The sequence below is a fragment of the Haliotis asinina genome, chromosome 12, assembly GCF_037392515.1.
Source record: "Haliotis asinina isolate JCU_RB_2024 chromosome 12, JCU_Hal_asi_v2, whole genome shotgun sequence".
Lineage (NCBI taxonomy): Eukaryota > Metazoa > Mollusca > Gastropoda > Lepetellida > Haliotidae > Haliotis > Haliotis asinina.
This window is the reverse complement of record NC_090291.1, coordinates 29866285-29885633: the sequence shown is the minus strand read 5'-3', so window position 1 is coordinate 29885633 and position 19349 is coordinate 29866285. Positions and strand designations below refer to the sequence as shown.

General features: G+C 38.1%; 1 protein-coding gene across 7 annotated transcripts in view; it reads right to left on the bottom strand.

Moving 5' to 3' along the window:
• Positions 1-836: 836 nt before the first annotated feature.
• The window catches only part of LOC137257954 (piezo-type mechanosensitive ion channel component 2-like), a 109597-nt gene continuing 91084 nt past the window's right edge, over positions 837-19349 (bottom strand). For 6 of the 7 annotated variants that reach the window (XM_067795470.1, XM_067795473.1, XM_067795474.1 and 3 more), the window contains 17 exons: positions 18438-18690; positions 17543-17614; positions 16437-16698; positions 16074-16250; positions 15752-15847; positions 15193-15317; positions 14187-14340; positions 13968-14012; positions 13640-13806; positions 13046-13204; positions 12531-12678; positions 11784-12062; positions 11289-11458; positions 10985-11098; positions 10708-10787; positions 9899-10127; positions 5789-6147 (listed from right to left, as the gene is read on the bottom strand). In XM_067795470.1, the coding sequence (XP_067651571.1) occupies positions 5886-6147; positions 9899-10127; positions 10708-10787; positions 10985-11098; positions 11289-11458; positions 11784-12062; positions 12531-12678; positions 13046-13204; positions 13640-13806; positions 13968-14012; positions 14187-14340; positions 15193-15317; positions 15752-15847; positions 16074-16250; positions 16437-16698; positions 17543-17614; positions 18438-18690 (2792 nt within the window). In that variant the 3' untranslated portion in view covers positions 5789-5885. Of the gene's footprint in view, positions 4428-5788; positions 6148-9898; positions 10128-10707; positions 10788-10984; positions 11099-11288; positions 11459-11783; positions 12063-12530; positions 12679-13045; positions 13205-13639; positions 13807-13967; positions 14013-14186; positions 14341-15192; positions 15318-15751; positions 15848-16073; positions 16251-16436; positions 16699-17542; positions 17615-18437; positions 18691-19349 lie in introns of those variants that run through there. The other variant, XM_067795469.1, reaches the window with a different exon arrangement.

Here is a 19349-nt window from a genome sequence, read left to right as displayed (position 1 = left end):
TTGCAAAGCTTTTGCCTCATGGTGGATATGTGCAGCCCTTTTTTAAATTATTTGGGCATAGTTGTTAGAACAAAAGCAATGGTTTTGTGTGAAGGATAACAACTGAAAAGTGTTATTAAATGTCTGTCTGCATGTCTTGCATACTTTCATAGCCCAGCTTGCATGTAAAATTGCAACTACTGTTTAACTATATTTCCACTACCTACATGGTAAGTGTTGTGAATGTTTGTACTGAGATTGTGAAACGTATTTTGCACCAACATTTCAATTATCTTCTCATGTTTGGTGGAAGAAGTGCTGCAATTTGATAAACACAGCTGCCACCCCAAAGCACCCTGAAAACACCATACTGGGTTCAAATCGTGGTATGTCATGTTTATGTTTCCATGTGGTGTTATCACATGCTTGTGAGCATCACTTATGTACAGACCAGTTTCACTCATGGCAGTTCTCACAGTGATTGACACACCAAGATATAACTGGAATGTTTTCTTTGAGGGGGCATTTAGAGGTTGGTGTGATGAACAATGGTGAGAGTTAGAGCTCTATGGATATAGAACTTAAAATGAATATCAGTAATTTTTCCCTGTGGCTGCTAACAATAATCACTTGCTTGATAACGGTGTTAGAAGCTTCAGCGAAATGTCACTGTATTAATGATAAACAAGTTCTGGAAGTGTAGAACTCCCATTGTTCAACTGGAACACTGTCACAGTTCAAGGTTGCAATGAATGATTCACAGAAAAAACAAAAAAACAAAATGGTGTAATTGGAATCTACAGAACAAAAATTCTAGCCAAAAACTTGATCTGTCAAGTAACAACAAAACCTGGATGGACGTTTGCTACAAACACTTTATTTCTACAATCCCCTTGAACAACCTCTACTGCTGCTGGCTTCACAAAGGGACTTGACAATCAAAGCGGACACACATTCATCAGACTAGTCTATTATCAGCGTTGTTTGAGCAAGGGCGTAGAAATCATGCATTTGGCTATTGGTTCCATGTAGCCAACGTACCATAATTAACATTATACATGAGCCGTATTCATCATTAACCAGAAAGTCATGGAAAATATAAATATTCATCCTAGAGGTATAAATATATGTAACTCAAAATGATTTACAATTATTCTCATAATTCTGGATTTCGTCGTTAACACTGCCATCATTAACAGATTTACGTACAAGTACAGTTTGTAACATGATAGAGGTGGGTTGCGTGGAAGCACTTCACAGAACAATGCCCATACCTTCACTAGAACAGTCTGTGTATTACTGGTTCTTCCCACCTCATGCATTACTGAGTAGAATCAAATTTTTTTAATCAAAGAAATGAATTCGGTTTTGATCATATTGCCCTAAATTAGTTTTATTATAACAGTATGGTTTTGATCATGTTTAGAATTTAACAACACATGAAATATTTAAATGACATTTAACAATGACCTCAACCCATTCTCCCCCACAAAACAGTAAAGCACTTAGTTTAGAAAACAAGGCGTTTGTCCCTAAATATAAAACAAAGCAGCATCAATTGTTTGATCGTCTAGAATTTGGTAAGGAAGTCATGAAGCATACAATTTAATGGATAACAACTTCATGCCATTTGCATAGTGTTGTTTCCGTGTACATTGTTATCATACAAAAGCATTTTCCACATTCTATGTTTAAATGCCATCCCATGCTGTAAACAAGAAGTTGTTATCCATATGTTTGTATTCTTCATAATAGCAGTATCGGTATGACAAAATAAGCTGTTCATGTCATGCTTCTCAACAAATGTGACTTTAAATATGTAGACGCACACAAGTGACAAAATCCTTTAGACCAAAGCACCACCCTATTAACTACTGGTAGCTGTCATAACCAGATGCATTCTGGGTAATGTATGTTCTAGCAAGCTTATGAAAAGCACTATGAATAGTTTTCAGAATTACTACTGAATTTAAAAGCAAAGCATGTATACATTGATCTCAATACCCTGAGGTGATAATAATTAATATAATAATGATATGATATTTAATCACCTGATGCTTAAAAATGCTCAGGTGTCACGAGTAATACGTTATACAAATGTATCTAGCTTGTTAATAGGGGTATGTTATTGAAGTAATAAGCTCCGCAAGCTGTAGGCATAAAATAGTAAAGGGTTTGTATATTGCTTAAGTTGAATCACTACTTTATTCCTTTACTGGGATGAATATTTAGGATGTTCATATCCTGTGTTCATCCAATGTGTTGAATAGTCAATTTTGCACTTTGTTTTATGTACTGTATAACTGTATGAAGCACTTGGGGTGGAATAAATATTTAGCAATGCCATTGATAACTGACTGTCACACAAGGATACATGTATATAGATAACACACGACGTAGCTATATGCAACTCAACACGTCAATATCAACTGCTACAAAATACTGTTTTCAGCACACTGACCTGTTGTCTATATGTTACCATGGACACATTTCTAACATCAAACAGTTCAAAATTATTGATACATACAACAGAATTTAAAATTCATTGTATATACAGCAATAGCACATACACAATCACTTCCCAATAAAAAAAAATATGGAAAATAATCATTGACATATTTCATACATGTCACATTCACTGTTTGTGCATAGCGAGATAAATTATTTAGGATTTATATAGCCTTCTTAAGACATTGGAAAGTCTAAATGATAGTTTAAATGTACAAAGATTTGTGAGGAAGCAAAGATATTAAGCACAACATGTTCTCCCCTCTGTGAAAATACGGGTGATATAGTTGAGCCCTGAGAGACGTGTAGACAATAATCACACTGAACAACAGTTTCAGCACAGCCTCCACAACACGTGCAGCATGCAAAGGATGATGAAATGATGATTATGTGACTAGAATATGAAATGAGGATGATAAATACCACTGAAACTGTGTGATAAATGCATGTATACAACATCACTACCCTAGTTCAAAATCTTATTCAAATCAGATCAATACATACTTTTACAATACCTGTCTGTCTGAAGATACATGATACTGTCAACTGAGCTTGAAAAACACATATTTTTTGTACCAGAGCTTCTAAATTCTCTGAATGAGTGAGTAAAGCATCCATATCTTATTTCTGTACCTTGGAGGTGACTATAATCAGTGAGTTGTAAATACCAAAATTAAAACTGTGTTATGATGGATCAGCACTATCCTTTTTCACCACCATAACATGTACATCCAAAATGAAGGGTGACTAGGTTTTACACTGCTTTTAACAATATTCCAACAATATCACACCTGGTGACACCAGAAATGGGCTTCACACATTATACCAATGTGGGGAATTGAACCCAGATCTTTGGTGTGATGAGTGAATGCTTTAACCACTAGGCTACTCTCCCCAAAGTAGCAAGGGCATAACTGTGTAGTAGTATTTTTGCTACAACAAAATTACAAACCTGAAGTGGTAAACATGGCTGAAAAAGCCACACATCACTATATAAATCGACAATCAAAGTTCCCCCTCAATTTTCAACATGATCTTCAGATCTTCAAGCAGAGAGGTGATGTATAAAACAGAGAGATCTGATTGGAATGAGACTGTGACAGATAGCTTGTTAAACTGACTTAAACTGTAAGCAGGCCATTTTTCCCCAAATGTACATATTTCAAAAGTTGTATACATCTTGTGTCAGTATAAACACTGACTTGTAACCTTTTCCTAGTGTTCCAGCCAAGGCTCTAAACACATCACTTTACACTTCTCCATGAAATGCTACAGAATACACACAAGCACCATATTGATATCATGTGTGTCTGTCTCCGTATGTTCCCTACTGTAGAGAAATAATTCTCACACATTCATATTAGCTAGTGATCTATAACTGACAATAATTTCATGAGTGTTTCTTCATATCTTGGATTATATCAAAAGGGAAGCTATAAATTCAAAAAAGGTTTAAATCCAAAATTGTCTTTTGTGATTTTATGTCATGATGTAACATGATTCAAATTTCATTACAACTGACAACTGAATCTCTCTAAAGTCCACATTATTTTTACAAACTTGAAACAGAACCTTTACACTAAAAAAAATTACAGGAAGTTGCAAGCTAATTTTATGAAATTTAAAAAAATATTTTCCTGAACAAGAGTGGAGACGACACGCATGTATTACACAACCCTCAATCTTAATCAACCTTCCGCTTCGTCCACTTGATGAGCGTCTCAGGGGAGCGGTACAAGAACAGAAGCTTAGAGAAGAGATCCTCTTCGAGGCGAAAGTCCCGACTCTCTCGCACCATGTAGATGTCGAGACATAGGTGAAGGACATTGTCCACATCTGGAAGCTCCTCGAACATGATGCGGTATGACGACCCCGTGAAAAATGTCACTCTAAAAAAGCGGCCAATGACTAACACCAATGACACATACAGACCAATGATGCTGTAAGGAAAAGAACAAGATCATCGTTAGAACAGACTGTGGTTTGAGTTGCAGAGAAACTACTCACCTGTGCCTCCAACAACATAGTTATCTTACTATCGTGTACAATGAGCAAGTGAAGCAATGCCATATCAGCTCCATATCGTGTATAGAAGTTTCACATAATACAGGCATATTTATCAACCCACGTTTTACAAATGCCATACTTACCCTGAAATAAACATAAACAAACCAATCGGACCAAACAAACACCTTGAAAAACTATCTACTTGACAACCATTTATCAAATCATTTACCCTCTTGGAGAATTCAAACTGATGAAATTGTATACCTGGTAAAATGTGAATTATCTCCCCTTAATTTTCATAGACTGTCAATTCAACTCCAATACTTTCAAAATCTGGTATGCCTTAACAATATGCTGATATTTTTGCAAATTTTAACATTCAGTCACTTCTATGATGTAAGGTTTGATAATATCACAGTTGTACCAGGGTAGTTTCATCAGCTTTGACACAGATGTTACATGTTGCAGTATGTAAAAAGGTAAGAAACTGTACAACTGACAACAGAGTAAATACATGTATGTACAATACAACATGTATGCAGTGACTGCTAAGAAAATAAACAGTTGTCGTCACAACTTTATTGAGTATTGGGATACATGAGGAAACCCGATTCACAACACCTAACCAGGTACAACCTTAATATATGTCTTTGCTTTCATGAAAATATTGTTACATGCTTACATGATCAAAATACAATGTTACATCGGTATCAGTTTACTGGAAAGCTGTCAGTGTTAACAGAATTCAGACAGAACAATTGTCATGTATTTCTAAAACATAGTATATTTGGAAGCGTATCTGGTTTGTACTATGAATCACGATATCCACAACAGCATGTGATCTCATTTAATACTGAGGTCACAGTCTGAGATCAGAACATATTTAATCTCGCACAAGCTTTAAGCCCATGAGAGAAGACAGACAATACACTCCAGAACAGAATAGGGAGATGTAATGGACAAGCATGGTATATTCTGTTAACTATAGCGCACACACATTATTCGGTTATCTTAGTTATGCCAACATTATTGCAGAATCATAGTGCTAGTTATGCTAGAAAATATATTCAACTATAAATGGATACAGTATATGTGTATATCAGAAACGTATTTTCTGTATTTAATTGATGCATCTTATCATCAGAGTAAATTCTCTTGAATTCAAATATGATGAAGCATATTCTCAACATCAATTAAAATCAGTCTGTAATGACATCCTGGTGTAAATTATTGCAATTTATCATAAATAAAATCAAATTTCAGTCAGATAATGTATTCAGGATTCCAATTTAAGAAAATACAATATATTCTCCTCATACAAATAATATTGTCTTTTAAAATTGATTCATCTGAAACAGAAGTTCACAACAATTGTTGATACTTTAATTCCCCTAATCATCTTTCTTGTTAGGCTTGCGCGTCCACTTGACGGCGGTCTCCGGCGAGCGGTAGAAGAAGAGCAGTTTGGCAAACAGATCCTCCTCCAGCACGAACTCTTTCATCTCGCGAACCAGGTAGATGTTAAGGCACAGCTGCAGCACCCGATCCACGTACGGGTAGTGCAGGAACATGATGCTCTGGTACAAGCCTGTGGTGCTCAGACGCAGGATACGGCCGATCAACAGGATGAACGACACATAGAGACCGATTATACTGAAATAACAGACCAGGGGGTGAAGGGTTTGAAGAGAAGGGAATACAACTGGTGGGATGTACAATGGGATGGGGTATAGTGTTAATTAGGTTGTGATGAACCGTAATCAGTGGGTTAGTTAGGCAGGCATGTGTTAAATTTTGACTATAAAGTGTTTACTAGGCATGTGTTAAATCTTGACTATAAAGTGTTTAATATGCATGTGATAATTCTTGACTATTAAGTGCTAAGCAGGTATGTGCTAAATTGCTAAATCTTGACTATAAGTCTTTACTAGGCATGTGCTAAATCTTGACTATAAAGTGTTAACTAGGCATACCTGAACAATTGTATGAAAGTGTAGGCGTGCAGGTGTTGCAATGATAAGTTAAAAGTAGATGTGTTAAATCTTGACAAAGTGCTGGTTAAGAAGGCATGAATTCAATCTTAACAACGTGTTGGACATACACTAACAAAGAATGTGTCAATCAACAATGCATTGTAATTTGCAGGGTTTTGATACAGAAAGTGTAAATGAAGTATGTATGTGTAGGGGGTTGAAACAGAAAGTGTTAATCAAGCATACAGAAGGTGAATGAAGAATTTCACTGACGATAGTTTATAGATAAGATTCAGGTGAATCAATAGAGATTTAGATGGGAAATGTCCAGATTTGAATTTCATGATAATGTATACCAGTCAATGCTGTCTCACAAAGCCTCAGCACAAAGCTTATACGGCATGAGCAGAAAAGGGGCCAGAAACAAGCAGATGAGCTGCACAGAGCCATGATGCACAGAATCAGGCTTTCAGAAGAAGCTCAGCATGTCAGAAAGACAATAGCATGGGATTTATTTGAAAGTGTTTTTGTACCAGTCAAGGACACATTCTGTCATAGTATTTTAAAAGATATCAGATCTTTTCTCCAAGCTCATCAATTGGTAGTTGATGAATTATGAATTTATCATGAATAGTCATTAGTGCAGCAACAAGTCAGTCTCTTCTACAACTTAATTTACATATTTATATACCAGGTCATTATACCTGTTGGTGCCATGAGTAGGATGAATAAAAGTTGATATGTCTTTTGATTGGTTCAGGTTATTATAACATCAACAGGTCAAATCATGAAATACTACGTTTGGAATTGGTTTTGAATCATCAGACATGTTACTGCACTACTCTGACAATACCAGTCCTTGTGATGAATGGTCGTCATGGCTGACAATAGTATTGTGAGTAGTCACACTTCTTAGCTGGTTTGGTTAGCACCCACAACACAGATTCATGCTCCACAATGCAAAGTCCTGCCAAAACAGCAACATTGCACAACACATTGTTATACAATCTGTAGTGATCTTACAAAAATCTTCAAATGTTTCAGATAAGTACACTGAGAGGCCTCAGACGTGATTAATAAGACAGTTCTTTTAGCATACAGTTTGATGCTTGCAAACTGTTGTATTTCATCGATTGAATGGCAAAAGATATATTTCTATCAGACTCAGTTTTCATAAAAACTACCCAGTGTTTCACTCAAACCCAAACATTTATTCAATACCCAACTTTAATTGAGACCACAGAGTTTATTCAATTCCCAGTGTTTAACTAAGGTCCCAGTGTTTATCCCATACCCATGTTTAATTGAGACTCAAGCATTTATTCAATACCCAGTGAATAATTGAGATCCCAGTGGTCATTCAATGTTTGGCGTTTAATCAAGGAAACACATTATGAGGAGTCCTTGGCTTCTCAATGTACCGATTTTCATCCCAACAGAATTCAATATCAGACATGACTGAGGTGAATGTATGTGTAGGTAACCAACTAAATACAATCAGGAACCCTGTCCAAAAACCAGCACTATCATGTGGTAAATAACATGATAGGTGTAGTGCTACAATCACTTCATCTTGAACTGGACACTGATTCTGCTTTGATTCCCTAAATGGAATCTCTGATAAACTCGTACTGTTGTTAAAAGTACGAGTTATAGTCAAAGAACCGTTGCAGTATAAAGTTTTAGGTGGTAGAATCGTCATAATAAATTCAGACAGAAACAATGTTATCCACACCAAGACTTCACCTCAGACATGTCACTGACAGATGAATGACTGCACACATCATGCATCAACATCAGCTCCCAACTTGATCCTGTCAAGGTCGAAACACCAGTAGAAGTAAGCATATTTTGATCCATCAAATATGGTATATCAAGCTAGTGTTTCTTGCTAGTGAGTTGAGATCTATACTGAAATGTTGCTATAACAGTTCTATCAGCTAGTTATTACATATAAATGAGTGTACTGTGTCTTCTGTTATCTTCCATTAAATGCCCATGAAACAACATGTAACACATACTGTGCTTGTGATGGTATATATGGATTCTGCTTCAAGCATGAATTTCCTCTGAGACAAAGATCAAGTTGGGATGTTGAGAGCTTGCACATCATTGAAAATATGTACACATTTCATCTTCATTGACAACATCTGTTTATCACAGTTTACAACACGTACTATTACAACATTACATTGTCAGATATAACAATATCCGTATTACACATACATCACTATCATCAGACAAGTCAATCATAGAACATATGTGCCTTGAACAGCTAAGCATTTCAGGCAAACATGTGAACAACTTTTACTACTGCTACAATTACTACTACTACTGCTGCTAGAACTACTACTACTGCAACAACTACTACTACTGCAACGACTACTACTGCATACAAAACACATCCTGCTAGTGAAGCTAAAATATTAGTTACTAGGCTGCTAGATGCTTTAGCAAGGATAGAACAATTTATATCCCAAAGAAGGATATAGATATTTATATCCCCCAAGTGGAATGGTAGAGTATCACTCCATGCATCATGCAGGTCATGCCATGCTGACAAGAACACCCCGAGATTCTACACAGGAACATGACAAAGTCTCTATAATATCTCTGTCTAGTTTCTACTCCTTTGTTATATCTCAAAACTTCAAAATCAATAATGAACTGGGGTCCTGTTGATATTCAGACAGGCTGTTCTTTTAATATGTTAGCAAAACCATGGAATAAGGGCAAATTCTTGAAACAAAGATCATTTGTCTTGAATTTTTCGATAAACATTAGATTAAACATATTAAGGGAAACTTTTAAATTTTAAATATGAAATAGTGTGTCAGTGTTGACTAAATAATTACTATGCGAACAAATGTCCTGGTAGAACACTCTTGATGTCACAGCTTTATCTTAAACACCCATAAACCTGCTGCAGTTAAGATATTCTCTTGCACTTCTCCAAATGAGTTAACAGGATTCCAAGACAAAAGCTGCACAGTTGATTATAACACATGATTGAAAATGTATATCATGATGTATATCAAAACAAATATCTTAGAATTTAATAGAAATGACTCAAAAGTGAAATCTCATTTGCAGCAAGTTTTGTACTAATCATCTGACACGCATCAAAGGCAAACACAAATCATTCTTGCAAGATGACAGCAATTACGAAGTGATGGGGTTAACACACTAACTACACAACATTAAAACAGGGTCATATCAAAAGCTTCAACAACTATTTCATGTGACTTTCACAAATTAAGGCAGTGATCAAGAAACAATACATTCATAAAACCATTGCAATCTGTTTGCTATAAACTAGAATCTATATTTGAATATGAAATTTATATAATTAAACAATGTCAAAATTATAACCAGAATACCTTTACACATAACGATTCATGTTAAAGAATAAAATCAGTAAAATGACTTACCCATATCCTGTGATAACCGAGAATCCTGCAGGTGCTTTCCTGTCATTGAAGGTGAAAATGGTGAGTTCCTCCACTTCATGGGCCTTTTTATTTGGGTCGTATTCGAGTATATCATTCCCCTTGATAAGCTCCTTGATCTGCCACCACTGGATGTACTCGGACAATGGACCAGCGTTGGAGTCCCGAAACAAACCCATCGATATGTTGCTCATGCCAACACCAAAATCACCTATAAAGGAAAGAAAATTTGTATGTAGGTAAGTGGGTAGGTAAGGTTTTAGTGCGACCTTGAACCTGAAAAGGCCTGTATGGTCCAAAACTTACCAAACTATTATCTTTATGTTCAGGTCAATTATGTCGTACTTCCCATTTTGAATGAGGAAGTCTAACACAGCTCTTTGTATGCGACCAAACATATTATCCCCTAGTATGGTATTATTAACAAGCAGTTGCTTCTCTTTACCGACAACTGATTCTAATAGGATGAGTTCTTAAAGTCTGCATGGGATGTAATACAGGTCCATATCTATCCCTAATATATTTGTAAATGACACTGTCAACTTCTGGCTCTAAGAGTAGCTGAAAAGATGTTTATGTCTACATGAAGTTTGCGTAAGCCCGTAACTCCTAGACACCCGTGAAAATCCGCGTTAGAAATGATCTTCAGCAATTCATACTTGTTGTAAGAAGCGACTCCCGGGATCAGTTGGTCAGACTCACTGACTTGGTGTAAATATGTCATCAGTTTCCAAATGCGATGATGATACCAGTGCTGTTGATCACTGGAATGTCTTGATTGAAATACCTACCATATAGCAATGGTTTGATGCCTGTTGGTCGCCCATCCAATGCCAGACGCATAAATCTCGGGAAAACACCGAATATATTCCTGCAGGTTGAAAAACATTTTCTTGAGAACAAATGGAGAAGATCTGCAACGTTTCAGACAGATTCGTCACAATATCCATTCGTAACAAATTTACCATAAAACCGTTTGTATTTTTAAAAATCCACAAAGCTTACACTGCTGTGACTCATATTTGGAATACACAGAAACGGTAAAAGCACAAAGCCAGGAAAACTTACACTGTAGAATTGGATGTCCCATTGATGATACCTATTAGCTGCTTCTTGGTGGGATCGTCCAGCAACATAGTGAAGTCGTTGCTGATACTGCCTGATTGGCCTCCAGACGGGTCCCTGCAGAAGCCACCAAAACAAGGGATGAAAACATGCACGATGTGTTCATTACATTACTTGACAATATGTCTGGTTATCTGAATAAGATGGGTCCAAAGAAATGATGAATTCATGAAGCTATCCCTCAACAATGGCATTCTATTGATATGAACATTTTACAATTATCCATGGAAGACAGTAAAAGTCTCACCTGACAAAGCTTATGAAGAACTCCAGCTTCATGTTTCTGTTATTCTGCAGAGATGTGACGAGGTCGTCCTGACTTGGGGGACTAATGCCCCACAGCGATGTGGACTTGCCTTGTAGTGTAACCTTGGTTACATCAATGGCCTCGTAGTTGGACAGGAAGCCCATGGCATTCTGGGAACAAGATATGTACCAAGTCATAATTGCAGCGGTAGACAGAAACAGAGAGAGAGGTAGACAGACAGCGGTAGAGGCAGAGAAGAGAGGTAGAAAGAGACAGAGGTAGAAAAGTGGACAGAGACAGAGATAGACAGGTAGAGAGGAAGAAAGAGAGAGGTAGAGGTGCAGAGAGTGACAAAGAGAGTGAGAGACTGAATGAGGGAGAAATATGTTATCATGTCTTATCATCTCATTATGCATAGTCACAGCATTATAAGTATTTCAGCTGCTATCCCATCATGGCTACTGCGATTTCCATAAAATCATACTTGATACCTACCCTGTCTTTGCTGTATCGACTCTGTAGGATGTTGTACTGTGAGGAAGTCAGATGTTCGATGTTCTGCTGCTGGGCTGTCATCTTGAAGATTGGCTGGTACCCTCCAAGGGTAATGGTGACGGTGGACTCGAAGGGTGGGTTCTGCTCGAATACGGTGTTAGCGAAGGAGAAGAGTACAAGCGGGAACCAGATGATGAAGATGATGACAAGAAGCAGCAGGCCGCCCACGCCATACTTGATGAGAGCCTTCCTCTTCATGGCACGTGGGGTTGGGTATGTCTACAACAGGGAGTCACAGAGAATTGGGATACTGACACAGATCAGTGTTTTTTTCCGAACATATACATAATGCAAATGATGACTTCATATAGTTGAATATCTGTGGTCAGTCAAATGTCCTGACACACAAGAATTTTAACATGACAGATCAGTTTCATATCAATATAATGCAACTTCAAAAAACTACAGATTAAGTAATACTCTAATCAGAGTGAGTGTGGTTATAGCCACAATATTCCTACAGTATCAATATTCCTACAGTAGCATGGCAGACGACACCAAAAATGGGATTCACACTTTGTACCCATGTGGGGGGAATTGAACCTGGGTTCTTGGGAGTGATAAGCAAATGTTTTAACCACTAGGCTACCTCTGTTTTCATCACTTTTCAAGAGAATTATAGCGCCCTTTGGAAAACATGCCAAACAGAAAGAACCTGTCCATGTTGAAGTGAGCAGATGTACCTACCGCCTCTGCTCTCCTCCAGCACTTGAGGACGAAAATATTGGCATAGATGTCTTCCATTTGTAGCCAGGAGCCGATGGCCAGCGTGGTGTCTGTCCAGATCCAGTCCATCAGGGCTCTCAACTCCAGCAGGAACGGAATAGCCAGGAATCTGGAACAAAGCCAACATTTCTTTCTCCATTCCCAAGACAGACGATGATACATAGTGGACTGACACAAGCAGCTTTTCCGGCCTTAGAAAAATTTCAGCAAACCTTCTTTCCATTGAGTCTTGAAAACCAGCTAGGGTAACAATACATATTAAACCATGACTTTGTGGAAAACTATTCTGACAGGACAAACAGAGTGATCAAATCACAATTACCTACCTCTGAACTACAATCCATATCAGTAGCAAATGTTACTTTCAGTATACATGTGTAATGTGTTTGAAACCTTACACATTCTGGTTTTGACTTCTAGAAGTGTTTCATCTATCATAGGTTATACCAATATGTATACCAATAAGATGGACGTACCCCTTGAATAGGAACAGGTTAAGATAGTTGTACTTCTTGGTCAGGAAGTTGCCAAGGATTCTCGTTGGGTAGCCACACCTGATCTGGTATGCTGACAGCCCAAAGTAGATACACTTGACAAAGTACCACAGCAGAGCTGGGATGTTTTTGTTGAAACTCCTGGAAGGCAGAAAAACCAATGGACTTCTATAAAACCAATTCCTGAAAATGTTCCTCGGGCTAGACCTAAGAATGGCTTCTGTTTTATTCCAGTTTTATCAATATTAGAGCAAAATCATGGTGGAGACACCAGAAATGGGTTCACACACTGTAACCATGTGTGGAATCGAACACAGGTGTTCAGCATCAGTATTGAACACCTTAACCACGAGGTTACCCCACTGCCCATTAGACATAGGAGTAGTTAAAAAATTCTTCCAAAGTGGACATATGTAATGTGTTTTGTAAAGAAGAATGCATTATGTTTTGGAACACATGTTATGTTTATTAGCTGAAAATATACTGAAAGATGACTAACAATAATTAAATACATTAAAACAGGAAAAGTACTCTGGGTTATCTCCCATTATGACATGTCAAATGACCAGAACTGACCTATCAGTGACAGCCGGAAGTACGAAGAACATCCAGATGTGGATGAGGATCACCAAGATGATCTGGAACACAAACTTGCCGAGGACGTTCTTCCGCAGGAACAGAGCACGGTCGATGATGATAAGAGCAAACTGGCAGATCAGCATCACCAAGAAAGGAACAGGAACCTGTAAACCAGGGCAACCATACTTACACTAGTCAACTCATATTCATACCTGTGAGCACTTATCTGTACACGTCTTCACAAACCATGTAAATGACAAAATACTTTTGAGACTGTCCCTCATATTCTTGTAACATGTACCATGACTGCACTCTCCTGACTTACCCTATTTTCAGAGATGTAGCTTGTCACGTCACCACTGGCTGTTTGCTGGAAAACAAAGATAGTATGATTTAGCCACAGTTCTATCTTGAGAGACAGACTCTTTCTTTTCACACTGGCAAATACCTGAACACAAAGATAAATTATCAACAAAGCCAAGAATAACAATTTGAAACATATTACTACTGCATGTAGGGGCAACAACTGTGTTCCAGTACTTACAGCTGGTCCGAAGGCCCAGTACCCAAACACAACAATGATGAATGTGATAAAGTCACAGCAGAACATGGGAGCGTAGACGTCAACAGTGGCATTGTATGTTGCTCCAGTCACCTGCTTGAAGAAGTTGGTGAATGGAGCTAGACACTTCTTTAACCTGTGGAGACAATAACACAAAGTGTAAACAGAAACATCACATACTGACTGCATTTGTCAACAGAATCTAGCACTTGACTCACAGGTTTTATTCATTTTTCTCCTAGGTTGAACATAGATATAATGCACACAAGTGCCCACTATAAAACCTTTCCAGGTGTATCACTGAAGGGGCCACCACACCATTTACCCTTGTGCAGTTTCAAACACGAGTCTCAGGTGGAACATATGAATGATTTCATCTCCAAGTCAAACATCCTGCTTTAATGAAAATGTTTCCCAAAGTCTTTCAAGCACTCAGTTGTAATTTGAAGTAGTTCTGAATGATTATCGCTGAGTTTGGTTTAATGACATTTGAATGGCGTCTAAGTTACATGTGGACAAAAGACCAGACTGACCTTCAAACTACACTACCCAAAAAAAAGGCAGTCTGTAGAAGAATTTCTGCTCATCTACAGGTTTCTACTTTCATCAAACTTTTTTCAAGGGATACATTTAAATGGCATCAGATGAATGAACAAGAGTAGACAACTCTGTCAATAAAGATGTCAAATTTGCAAGTCAACATCACAAGACAAGATTCTTTACACTTTCAGTTCTAATGTTTTCAGCAGAGATCGGTTTATCTATGGAATATACCATTTTGATACTGATTTGATGGTAATATACAGTGCCAGATGAGTATGGTGTTGAAGATATGCAGGACAAAATGGGATTCAAACTGAAAACCATAGGCCGTTGGCACACTGAAGGGACAACAGTGCAAAGAAAAATGTGGTACCTTAAACAAAATGGCCAAAGATTATTTATGGACAATTTGTTTGTTCTGTTGGTAAATGACACTTGGACTTACCCCTCTTTGACCTTGCTGGGCTTCTTTTTGCCCTCCTCTTCTGATGAAGATTGCAGCTGACCATCAGATGCGGGTGCAGATTCTCCCAGCTCAGCCGACTCCATAGCATGGGTAGTGTTGTCTCCCTTTAAAAAGCAGATGAGAGTGAGTGTGCTATGACAAGATACTCAGTAAGATTGCAATGTTATAACACATTATTAACAAACTTGTATACCTATGGTGGAAACTAATCCCCAAACATGTAATTTATTGATAACTGTTTGAGAGGCACTCTAGAAGTTGTAAGTAATAGGAACGACAAGTCTTTTATGGATCACCAACTTCCTTATTGTGCAATACCGGCGTTTAGATACTTATAGACACTTATATAAGCATAATCACAAATACTGATACATCACTACTGTACAATAATTATAAAAAAACACTGACTGTAAACAAACAAGCAAACAAAATTTTATCTATTAAAAACCTGCACTTTCATCAAAATTCAGCACGCATGCACTGGATATTTGTCAATATGCCTCTGCCTTCCAGACATGGTCAAAGTTGAACATCTTACCTCTGGGGCAGGAGAACATGGAGGAGACATCTCCTTCTCTCCAGCCTTCGCTAAGTCGGCAGAGATGTCATCGGTGTCCCTCCATAGTCCATATCTCTGTAACAGCATGTCCAATCAGTGATAAAATAGAATATAACAGTGCATCTAGTTCTGTTTTAGGAACAATTTAGCAGGAGAGCAAGTCAACTGTCATGGCATCAATAATTATGGTTTTACACCATTTGGTAGCTATCTTTCATCATGCCTATGATCTGCTCCACTGAAACTGTGCTCCATGTGCGAAGTCTTTGGTATGATGAACAGATGACAGCAACCTACTTACCTTAAGAAGTGACCGATGTATGAAGAGTGCCAGCAGAAGGGCAAGGTCAGCTGCAGCATAGTTCGACTGTTTCTCAATACCCAGGATACGTGGTGGCCAAAAGGGGCTCTCACGAACTGTGCCGTCATTCCATGGAAAGAAGCTGAACTGGAACAGGTACTTAACCACCACAACCGCCTGAAACAAAAAAACTTTGTACAAACACATTGTATAGGTTGAAGCAAAGACACTTTTACCTGCATTAAGCAAAGAAAGGATTTAGCATGCTTCTTGTCAAATCATGATAGGGAATGTAAACAAAACCCTGAAACACCATTGTGCCTCAAAACCAAATTAAATAATTTTAAGCGTATGACATTTTACCTCTACATAGGTAATAACGGTGATCCAGAAGGATTTGGATGGGCGTGGCACGGACAACATTCCCCACAGGAACACCATGAGCGGAAGGGGCAGGGCAAGCAGCGAGGCATAGATCATCTGGTTCAGGATCATCAGGAAGTAACAAAGTAGCTCTGAGCGAGACACCAGCATATAGTACGTGGCAACCAGCAGGCGGTACACACGTGGCTGACTCTTCTCAAACTCCTCCTCCTCTTTCTCTCTCTCCTCCCAGTCTGACAGACTGAAAACAACACAACCGCATCCAATTATTAACTGTTCATAACCATATCTACTACCTGTTACAACATGTCTGTTTCCTGACTTATCCATTTATTAACTGGTCAGCTCTGTTGCCACCACATCAGTTACCCATCATATCTCTTAATCACTGTTACAACTTGGTTGTTACCACATCTGTTGCTCGATCACCAACATCCAGTCATCAACTGTTACCCAACATCTGTTCCTGTTACAATTCGGTTGTTACTATATCTGCTACTCACCAACCATATCCAATTATCAACTGTTACAAACATATCTGTTAACCAACACATCCATTCATCAACCGTACAAATCTGTTGCTACAATATCTGTTACACATGAACCACTTCTCAACTGTTATCTGACACCTAGACCCGAATGCAGCATTAAGTAATGAACAAACAAGTCAAACAACCACATCTGTTGTAGAGCAACCACATCTGTCACAGAAGATAACATTGTGCATCAAGTGTACAATCTCTACTTTGAGACGTAACCAGTATTAATATACTGGACGAAACTGGTCAGGGATATTGCAAATTTTAAAATTTTGAACAGTGATGTATTTATTTCTTGACACACTGATAAAATATCAATCATAAAAATACCAATATACCTAACTTATTTTGTCTAGTATATATACTCAAAAATGACTTCACTATTATTATTATTATTATCATTATTATTCATAATCTAGATACTGGGCAATCACTTAGTCTGCCATGGTAATGAACTCATGAGACACACATTATGCACAAACTGACACACTGTGAATTAATTACTGCTTACAAAAGGTCTAATTACGTGAAGTACTTGGCACTGACCTGATAGAACTTCCCATGGCATCTGGTCTGGAGGGATCTACTCTTACCACAACCAGTTCTGGGTCACTAGTTCTGCAAAACAAACACCCATCTCTCAAATAACTTACCCACCAGACTCTCAGTTGGTAATAAGGCCAATGAGAGTTGATTACAGTCACATGTTAGGTAGGGAATAACAGTAATATATTACACATGAATAGTAACCATCTTGTTGTCATTTGAAGTATAAATTTAATCAGTTGTTCATCAGATGTACTGAGTCGGTACTATTGGTTCAAGACTATTCAGACACAGTTGTTAGAGAGTACAGCTCTGCCTGAATGATAATGAGTCCATTTGTATTGCGCTAAGCTCCATGCCAGAAGGTATGTTCACTGCCCAACAGGTCTGACTACTTCACTAATCTTAGGGTCTTTAGGTTTGACTTGAACACAACAAGACTTGGTACTCTCTTCAACTTTCTGGAACAGAATCCCTGTGGATTGCAGATTGAATGGAAACTCTTCTGTTGCCAAATCCTTAAAGTTGCCACATGGGGACAATATGAAGAAACAGACTTTAGTGTTCTGGTTGTGTGATACTGCTTAATCAACTCAAGAGGGACGATGGTGCAGTACCATACAGACATCTATATGTTAGTGCTTCTATCCAATAATCAAACTGAGTACACCTTACATGACCTGAATGGTGTTTTCTCCGTCATGCAATGGCAGACACAACATAGTTTAACTCATCTGATGTAAAAGTGACAAACATACATAAAGTTTTCTTTTATCCCATCTGCATTATGACAAAAAGTATGATCGTCCATGTATTTCATTGTGAGGAAAGTCAACATCCAAGTGCAACCAAACTCTCAAGGTCTGTCTGGGTTCCGCTCTGGAAGGCTACTTACGCGCCAGCATCTGTTGCGCCACCACCATCTTCTGCGTCTGAGTCCTTGCTGCTGCTGGGTCGTTTCTCCTTCATTATCAACTCCTTTTTCTCTGCTTGAATCTTCTCCTTCTCCAGGATCATCTCCTTTTCCAGTTGCCTAGCAACACGGCGGTAGTTCTTGGAAATTTTGTTGAACAAATTGATGTTCCAATCAGCAATGCTGCCCAAGAATGCTAAGATGAATGTAGTTAGACGCTTGGCTTTTCCAAATGCTGAAAATGTCATCATGAACAGAGAGTCAGCAAGGAACACTACATGGATAAAGTAAACATAAGAACTATTACAGTACTCCCACTCCTAGCAATACTTCACACATCTTAATGCCTTATGACTTATTTCATTCTGTTTCTGACAAAGGGGCAGGGGAGTAGCTTAGTAGTTAAAGTGTTCACTCATCACACAAGAGACCAAGCTTCGATTCTCACATAAATGTAGAATTGTATAAAGCCTGTTTCTGGTCTCCCGATCTTGATGTTGGCGGTACATTGTTCAAAGCAGGGCAATACAAACTCACTCACCCCTTGTTTTTGACAAATGCCTTTACAGTAAACTCATACATATCAAATGATCTGTTAAATATAGGGCACTGAGGTGAGGGGCGTGGGGTGCTCTAAAGCTTGAAGAGTTGGGTATAATCCTGCTAGAATCCTAACCCGTTTCTGGTGTCCCTCACTGTGATATTGCTGGAATATTGTTCACAGCAGAGTAAAACAAACCTATCTTGCCCTGTTTCTGACAAATGCCCAAGCAGTAGAAACATAAATATTAAACGATATGTTGATTGTATGGTATTAGGGTGAGGGGATTGAGATTCTCAAAGGTTCAAGAGTTAATGCTGATGGAACCAAAAATGGAATCCAATCGTTTCTGG